The 9672-nt window shown below is 33.6% G+C and overlaps 1 protein-coding gene across 1 annotated transcript; it reads right to left on the bottom strand.

Moving 5' to 3' along the window:
- Window positions 1-446: 446 nt before the first annotated feature.
- Window positions 447-2081, bottom strand: LOC123906061 (probable WRKY transcription factor 11). Its single transcript, XM_045955905.1, has 3 exons — window positions 1216-2081; window positions 992-1117; window positions 447-864 (listed from the first exon to the last, which is right to left on the bottom strand). The coding sequence occupies exons 1-3, from the start codon at window positions 1887-1889 to the stop codon at window positions 702-704; spliced, it is 963 nt and encodes a 320-aa protein (XP_045811861.1). The 5' UTR covers window positions 1890-2081; the 3' UTR covers window positions 447-701.
- Window positions 2082-9672: the final 7591 nt, after the last annotated feature.

Raw genomic sequence — 9672 nt, 5'->3', positions numbered from 1 at the left:
TATAAGAAAAAGTTGATCAATAAAAATAGATATATTTAATCCAAATTTTTAACCAAATACATTAAGTTTCTTTAAAAAATATCTAAAAAGTCACATTTATTTATAATTAAGATGGGGGAGGGAGTATGATTTGGTCCTTTAATTACCCAACTGCCAAAATTTGAATCAGGTGGAGGAGGACCCACTTGGACACGAATCCATCCATACTCAATGTCCACATTCTTCGTATTCTTTATTTTCAACTTTGGCCTCATCTTCAACATGCACATTTGACTTTGTTTCCATTCCCACCTTTTCTTTACACAACTCTGCTTATTAGAATTGGAATCTATACTTTTCTTTCAACTTGGATTAGATTAGATCTCCGAATATAACTATTCAAATAAATAAATAATAACTGGCCCAAAGTCCAACCAATAAACCAATAAATAAATAAATAAACAAACTTGTATAAATTTAATTTCATTAATTGTTTTGCCGAATTTACACAAAAGTCCTTATCAACTCTTAGACGACTCATTCATCATTCATTTCGGTCCACAAAAGTAAAAGTTGACTTTGCTTTTCTTTTCTCTCTCGGAATCTCCGTTCTTTTCCGTCACCGTTACGTTTACCACATAACATAACCCCGACGTCAACTGCAAACGGCGTTTGTCAGCGCAAAAAGCTTCGGTGAAATCTTCCACAATCAACACCGTCGCTTAAGAAGCCTGAGATGTGGTTACTCCGGCAACGGTTCCGATGGTTTGCCAGTGTCGGTGCTCTCCTTCATAGGTCACAATTAGCATATTTGGATCATCTTGTGCCCTTTCAACATGCTTCCTCGCCGGACACCCTTTGATGCTACTGCACTTGTAGTAACCACTGCAATTTCCAAATCATAAATAAATATCAATATAATCATTTCAATCAAATCTAATTGAAATAACATTAATCAACCCTAATGGATAGATTGATTTTGATTTTGACGGTGATCGGAATAGAAAATTACCGTGGGTAAGGTGAACCTTTAATAGGTTTTTGACCGTATTTCCTCCATGAGAATTCATCTGCAGGAATATCAGCAACCTTGGAACTTATTGCTGGAACGCGAATTGTTCTCTTCGCACGAGATTTTCTGATGAGAATAAACAATATATTTATTAATTTTCCATTTCTATCTATATTATTATTTATTAATCCATGGGAAATTAGGGTTTGAATTTGGTAAATTACCTTCTCTTGGAGCAATGGCAGGGACCGGAGGACGAGACTTTGCCGGAGACGGTTGCTTCATGACATCTTTTCCGGTGAGATGAAGCGAGAGGTGGCTTACCGGAGGAAATGATAGGACCTATTTTGCCATCGGAGACACTTCCGTCTCCGGTGATGGTGGAAAGGAAGGAGGAAGTAGTGGTGGAGACGCTGTAGGCTTCCTTGGATTTTGAGTATTGAGAAATTGATAAATCGGTAGATTGGTTCTGTTTGGGATTCAGATTTGGAATTGACTTAACTGTTTGAGTTGGTTTTGCAAAAACAAGAGTAGTTGACTGTGGTTGTGGTTGAGGGTTGAATTTTTCAGATTGAATCTGTGATTGAAATTGAGAAGAAGAAGAAGAAGTTGAAGAAGAAAAATTCGACGGTGCGCGACGAAAACGAGCGTGACCGGTACGATTCAATAAGTTAATAACCGTTTTGAACTTAGAAACAGTGAAATCAGTAATTTCAGTACAATCAAGTTTATTGACCAGATCTAAACGGTTTCGTTGATCAGAAGAAGAAGAAGAAGATGAAGAAGAAAGTACACGGATGAAATGTTCCATGCTTTTCATTCCAGCAGAAGCAGCTTCTTCTATAGCCATCTGTTCTTGCATCCTCATCTTAGGAATCATTATTGGATCTGAAACCATCTTCACAACACAACAAAAGTGATTAAAGAAAAAAAGCGCGTTTGTGTTTTGATAAAACTTAGAAGGATGAGAAAGTAGAGGGTGTTTGTTTGTTTTTAGGTTTGGTTGAAGAAGTGAAGAATAGGTTGGTTATAAAAGAGTGGGGGATGAGAAAGTCAAACTAGCATCGTCAACATATTGGTTAGACTTTTATTTTTGTTTATTTTTCAATGCAAATTGCAATATTAAAATCAAGTGTAATTATTGACCCAAAAAAAATCAAGTGTGGTTAATGAGTTGAATTATTTTAGAATATAGTAGTATGAGTTTCTATATTTTTAGATAGAAAAAATTTCGTAAAATTTTATTTATTTTGTGTTAAATTTTAGATGTAAATAATTAATTTTCACATTGACTAATACTATAAGCAATATTTTGACCAAAAAAATTAAATATATAAGAATATATGAAATAAATGATCCATAAATATAACATCGAGTTTTATTTTCTACACCGAATAATTGAATATATGATCGAACTCTGAATTAACAGTCTCTTTATCGGAACGAGAGGGTTAGTTAGGAAATTAGAAAATGAAAATAATAATGGCTGAATTGCAACGCGACAAAAACAATGTTTACTTTAGTATGAAAGTCCAAAAGAGGAGTTGGTGGTAGGACCTACCACTCTCTTATTTCAATACGAAAGTTCAATGAAAGTGGCAAACAAAGAAAATAATAAATAAATGAAATGAAATCTAAATTCATCAAAACAATATCATCACCGCCTTACCTAGTCCAAAAATACCAACTCATACATAGATAGCATAGCTCCACTCAAATTAATATTTTAATTAATTGACGATCAAAAATAACCTAAATTATTTATAATTGACCCATATCTTAATATTGTAGTGTAATTGTGTAAATACACATGGAGCATATTGTAATCCTTGTTGTCTCTCATCGCAAGCAATCCACAAAGTCAACGGAGTTTGACGTATAGTACTAGTTTCCTTAACCGATCAACTACGTTCATTGTTTATAAATTACTACCGTACTTGTATTAGTGCTTTCTAAAAAGGTTACTTTATTTTTTAACTCATGTTTTATTGGTTTATATAGAACCTTGTCCTTTTCAAGGAAAAAATCCTCTCAATTAACTTTAAGATAAATTTTGTTTTGAACCATTGATTTGTTAGGAGAGAGAAAAGATAAAAAGAAAAAAAGTGAATTAAAAGATATAAATAAAAAAAATTGAGAAAATTGAAGAAAATAAAATTGAGAAAATTCATTCTCCTTTTCAAGCATTCATCAATCATCAATTCCTACTACATATATGTACGTATTTAAGATTTAACTCATGTTTTTAAGTATTCATGAAAATATATGTGAAATAAAAGTTACCATATAAATTTATTTATCTGACTTGTTCTTATATGTTAGCTGCAATTACGGATTCCATTGCAACAAGATCGTATTCTTCCTTTTCTGAGTCTAACTAATAAGTGTTGGATAAATATCCTCAAATTATTAAGAAGTAAAGTATATCTAAGCCACTAGGTTTGGTCTAATGGTGAGGAATTTGGGTAGTATGTTATAGGTCCTGAGATCGATCCCTAGCTCATTGTAAAAAAAAAAAAAAAAGTATATCTCACTAAAAGGATGGGTAATTAAAATATTGTCCCCTCACCGTGTATTGTTGACATCCTTATATATACATGTATTAAATCAAGTCATTGTATCATGAACTTAGCTTAGTGGGTAAGAAGTAAGAACATTGTACTATATGGTAGGAGCCGAAGTTTGAACTCCGAGCACTCTTTTTTTTTTTGTCAGGTAGCCTAGTAGTTAGAAATTCCACCTTAAAGGCGGATAAATGGAGTGTCTGTGGTTCGAATCTCAGCTCATGCGTTTATAATGTTATGTCCATACCAGTTGAGCTAAGGTCACGGGGACTGATCCCCGAACACTCTATTTATTCATTTTAAGATCAAATTTTAGCAACTAAACTACTTGGGAAAAAATATCAAATCATTATATGATCATTCATTCAAAATATAATATAATATAGATGAATTTGATTGAATTTTTTCAATAAATTTTTGATAGAATAATAATTTGTTTTAATCTATGAATTATAATTTAAATCCAAACCATCAAATTTGTACCGGTCCAATATTGGGATATTCCTGAATTTGGCTTTTCATGTTTTGAAATAACAAGATTGTTTGTTCTCTTTACTTGTGAAGTGGTTCTTGTTTGTGTGTATGCAAAAAGAAAGGTATACTATAACGTGGTCATTTCTACTTGACTTGTACAAGCTTTGATAATAGCATCGGATAGATACCACACAGCACATTCCACTAAAATAAAATATAAAAATCATACTATAGTGATATCTCCTCGTAAGTGTCTCCCTACAGCTTTTCCATTTTGTCATTTTGTTTATGGTTGACCATATATCTAGGTCATGAAAATGGGTTAAAAGCAAGTAGCAAGTAGTTAGAACTTTACTAAATTAATAAATAATTTTGAATTTTGTCATGGATTCCCTTACGATGAAAAAAGTAATATTGTTGCATATAAAGATGAAATAAAGTAATGAGGACTACTCAAGTCGATTCCTTTTGTTAGGTCAATGCCTAATTTGCCAGGCTTTTTTTATGGAAGTGAATCATTATCATACGGCTACGGTGTTTGCCAAAATATAGATCTGGATTCTCATATCTAGCTCATTTCTTTTGTTAGTAACCTAGTAGTCTAATGGTCTATTTACAATGAATATGGAGAATTTTTTTTATTTTATTTTTTACTGAGAAGTATAGAATTTGAGGTTGAAATCTTAACTCTTGTAATAATATTTTTAGTTTTTTATAAGAAACAGTTGATTTTTTAGATTTATTTATATCAATTTTTCAATAAATTAAAAAAGTGAGTTGTTTCTTATAAAAAAAATCAAAAAAAAATAGTTAATAATAGGTTCCGGTTGATTGGTATATCTTGAAGTGCCCTCTCCTAATTGACTTTTCGACACCCTTTCTTCGGGTGGCTGCTTTGGATGGATGAGGTGGTTTTAGGATTTAGAAATTTCTATGTAGGTTATCGTTTGCTTTGATTTGTGTTTTCAGTACTTGTGATACTCTTAGTTTGGACTCTAACCTATTATTTCTCATTATATGATATATGATATCTATTTGCCATTTAAAAAAAATACCAACTAACTAATTTTAAAGGAACTATCTAACTAGTTTACGACCTTTATCTTTTACGCTTTTATATCTTTTTACCTATATGAGGTAGAGCATTTTGTTTGTTTTATTTTCCTACAATTTAAGACCAAATTCCACCACGGTGGCACAACATGTTGCTCTACATTTTTTTGTTTTTGTTTTTGAGGAATATAAGAAAATATGATGAAAATCAAGTTTCCATTGTGTTTCAAAATATAGGCAAATAAGTCTATGCATGTAATTAGCGTGGCATTAAGTTAGATAAGAGTCATATCGTTGCCACACAATGAGTTAACATTCATGTATCATTATGTAACGGAGCAAACAAGCATAAGGTTGGATTGCTAGATTTCAAAGGAATTATATTTATTTGTCTACTCACAAATTCGCGTTAGGCCATACAAAGTTACAAACTACAGTGGACACTTTGACTACTTTCGTTTGCTTTATGAAGATGTGCAAAACAGTGGAAAGTGGATGGTATTGCTTACCTTCTTTTCTTTCTCTTTCTTTACAACCAAACACTGTGTAGAGATCCAATGTTGTTGTCATTTAGAAATGTCAATGGTCTATTAAATTTAGCAAAATAAACGTCAATGTATAATATAAGGGCGTAGTTTTTGTGTGATAATTTTTCTATAGAAAAAAAATAATACAAAACTACTTTTTTTGGTCTTATTTATAAATAAACACAGTATCAACAAATATTTTTGACCTTAATTATAAGCAAAATTACCAAATTCAACTATATTTAATTGTTTTACTTTTTAAGATAATTGGACACTCTCAGGATGCGTTTGATTTGCTGATAATAAGAGACTGTACAAGACAATTTCGAGTATACTGTGTTTGATTTTAAAACTGTTCTTGAGAGTAGTTGTGACTAATTAATTTGGGATTCAAGGGGCTGAACAAAAAGAGAGATTTTTGTCCTGCACTGAACAACATTTTACAATTCACGGATCAAACAGACCAATGTAAAAATTTAAAAAAGTTTTTGTTTATTAGGTACTGTTTAGTGGCTAAAAATTTCATTCTTAATGTGGATAAGTGAGGTGTCTGGAGTTTGAACCTCGACCCTGTATATAATATGCAATGTCTCTTATCGATTGAGCTAAACTCATGGGTGGGAATATTTTAAAAGATAATTTAATAACCTTAACAAATTTCTTAGTAAGTGTAAAAGAGAAAATTTTACTTAAGATAGAAGAAAATTCATATACCAGCTATTGGGCTATTATGGTGAGCAGGTGAGGCCAAACAGAATTCCATTAAACAAAACAAAGGGTTCGGTTTGACATTTATGATACTTGGTTTGACATCAAAATCAATATTAATGTGTTCAACGTTGTAGTGCAACAAATGAGTTGACCAGACTATAAATACGAGTACGTAGAGAGGAAGAGAACCTCAGTTTTGTGTTTTCCTCTCAATTCAATTCAATGGGTTTTGATTTGAAAAGGACAACCAACCAACACTGATCTAATCTAATGGTGGCACATGATCATCCAACGGCTGTGTACAGGGTGTGGTGGTTGACCTAAGGTTTAAATAAAGGATGTCAAATGACCACGATGCCCAATTGATATTTTTATTCAAAACACGAGGGATGAATATTCAACGCCTTAGGCCCCCCCCAACAACAAAGAGCAGGTCTTCTTAATTAGTGCCAATATAAATATTTAAGTCAGCAACAACAAAAGCAACTGGAAGTGGGATTGCCATCATCAACAGTCCGAGTAAATAGTAGTAATGTAGCACACTAGTAATTAATTTTGTCTATGTTGTAAAGGCTTTCTCATTAATTGATAAATTGCTCAATACACACCTTTATATAGGCATTACAACATAAGAGTAATGGGCTTGATACAAACGCAAGGCCCAAAGCTACTAGACTAAGCCCAAATACTAAAACAACTACTAACATACCCTCCCTTAAACTGAATACTCATTTGACAGTCAAGCATATCATGCACAAATTCAGTTTAAACAAACCAAATCAATCATTCCCAAGCTACTTCTAAGTTTGCAGAAGGTTTCCAGCTTCAATGGCTTAGTCATAACATCTGCCAACTGATCTTGAGACTTGCAATGCACCAATTCAATGACTCCATCTTTAACAAGGTCTCTAAGAAAGTGGAATCTAACATCGATATGTTTACACCTTCCATGTAAAATGGGATTTTTTGACAACTTTATGGAGGAGCTATTATCACAGTGAATCACAGTAGACTTGTTTTGCTTAACCTTCAGATGCTTTAGCACATTGTTGATCCAGATACATTGACAAGAGCACGAGGCTGCAGCAATAAATTCAGCCTCTGTTGTTGAAAGTGTTACAATGGGCTGCTTTTTGGAAGACCATGAAATAGCACCATTTCCTAACATAAAAACATATCCAGATGTACTTTTTTTGTCATCAAGATCCCCTGCATAATCAGAATCTGTCCATCCATTGAGTTGCAATTCCATACCAGTTTTCTTGTATAGCAAGCCATAACCCACTGTGCCTTTAACATACCTCATAATCCTTTTGACTGCTGCTATGTGTATTTCGGTTGGTCTTTCCATGAATCTAGCTACAAGACACACTGAGTAAGCTAGGTCAGGCCTAGTAGCAAGCAAATACATCAAACTTCCAACCATTTGCTTGTACTGAGTTTCATCACTAGCTTTGCCTGCCTCATTTTTCACTAGCTTACAGCCTGTTACAATGGGACTGCTGACTGCATTGCAATCTTCCATTCCAAATTTTGCTAAGATTTCTGAGGCATACTTCTTCTGGTGAATGAAGATTCCTTCATCAGTTTGACATACTTCAACTCCAAGAAAGAATTTCATTTTTCCCAAATCTGACATAGCAAATTTCCTTGTCATTGACTGCTTGAAATAATCAATAAGGCTTTGATTACTTCCAGTGACTATTAAGTCATCTACATACACACTGACTATAAGAATGTCACCATTGTCACTGTGCTTGACAAATAGTGTATGTTCAGAAGGGCATTTTTCAAATCCTTCAACTATGAAATGAGCTTCAATCTTGCTATACCAAGCCCTGGGAGCTTGTTTCAACCCATACAATGCTTTCTTCAATTTATACACCTTCCTTTGATCACCATTCTGGTATCCTAATGGTTGTTCCACATAGATATCCTCAGATAGATCTCCATGTAGAAATGCACTTTTGACATCCAGCTGATACACACACCACCCTTTACTTGCAGCTAAAGCTAACACAGTTCTGATAGTTTCCCACCTTGCAACTGGTGCAAAAACTTCATTATAATCAATTCCATACTTTTGTGTGTACCCTTTAGCTACTAATCTGGCTTTGTATTTGTCAATCTTTCCAGTTTCATTGTATTTAGTCTTAAAGACCCATTTAACTCCAATAGCTTTTGAACCTTCAGGCAGATTTGTTAGTTCCCAAGTGTTGTTGTCCTCTATAGCTTGAATTTCAGCATCCATAGCATCTCTCCACACTTGCTTTTGACTGGCTTCATCATAAGTGTATGGATCCTCTAGACTACTGTAGACAGCAAGATTTTGCAATTCTTGCTCCTCTTCAGCTTCTGGACCCATTACAAAATCTTCAAAATGACTAGGTGGTTTTCTTATTCTCTTTCCCAATTGCACATTGTCATCTTCACTATTGTTGCTTGTTCCTTCTGTTGGTTCATCTTCAGCATCTGTGCTGTCATAACCAATATCCATATCTATATCTTGTATTGGAGTGTTATTGTTGTCATGAGCTTCATTATTGTCTACTGCAGTAACTTCTTCATCATCAACTAGTATCATACCGTCAGTGCTAACCTTTTGTTGCTTAGTATCCCAGTTCCATGATTTTGCCTCATCAAAGACAACATCCCTGCTTATCACAATCTTGTTGTTACTTGGATCATACAACTTGTAGGCCTTTGATTCTTCACTTAAGCCTAAGTGAACACATTTGATGCTTTTATTGTCCAGCTTTTTTCTATGATTATCTGGTACATGTGCATATGCAATGCATCCAAATATCCTGAAATGATTCACAGAAGGTTTAATACCACTCCAACATTCTTCAGGGGTCTTATTTTTGACAGATATAGTAGGACTTCTATTCATAATGTGAGTGCTCCATTTTAGTGCTTCTGGCCAAAATCTCTTAGGAACACTTCTACTTGCCAACATGCTTCTAACAATGTTCAAGAGGGTTCTATTTTTTCTTTCAGAGACTCCATTTTGTTGTGGAGTATATGCAGCAGTTAATTGTCTCTTAATACCATGTGATATGCAAAATTCATTGAAATCATTTGATGTATACTCCCCTCCCCTATCTGTTCTTAAACACTGTATCTTACTGCTAGACTCATTTTCAACCAATGCCTTGAAGTTTTTGAACATATCAAAAGCTTCTGACTTTTCTTTTAACAGATAAACCCAAGTTTTCCTAGTAAAATCATCAGTAAAGGTTATGAAATACCTTTTACCACCATTTGAGCTTGGATTTATTGGTCCACAAATGTCTAAATGGACAAGTTGGAGTTTTTCTGTTGCTCTCCATTTGGCTTGTTTTGGTATGGC

This window comes from Trifolium pratense, linkage group LG2 (assembly GCF_020283565.1).
Source record: "Trifolium pratense cultivar HEN17-A07 linkage group LG2, ARS_RC_1.1, whole genome shotgun sequence".
Lineage (NCBI taxonomy): Eukaryota > Viridiplantae > Streptophyta > Magnoliopsida > Fabales > Fabaceae > Trifolium > Trifolium pratense.
This window is presented reverse-complemented; position numbering and strand designations above follow the sequence as displayed.

Bases quoted from the DNA above. Each gene is read 5' to 3' on its own strand.
- LOC123906061 (XM_045955905.1), bottom strand. From the start codon at position 1,889: ATGGTTTCAGATCCAATAATGATTCCTAAGATGAGGATGCAAGAACAG. The intron at 1,118-1,215 runs GTAATTTACCAA...TATTCTCATCAG, and splicing joins TGCCATTGCTCCAAGAGAAG to AAAATCTCGTGCGAAGAGAA. The intron at 865-991 runs GTAATTTTCTAT...TGGAAATTGCAG, and splicing joins AAAGGTTCACCTTACCCACG to TGGTTACTACAAGTGCAGTA.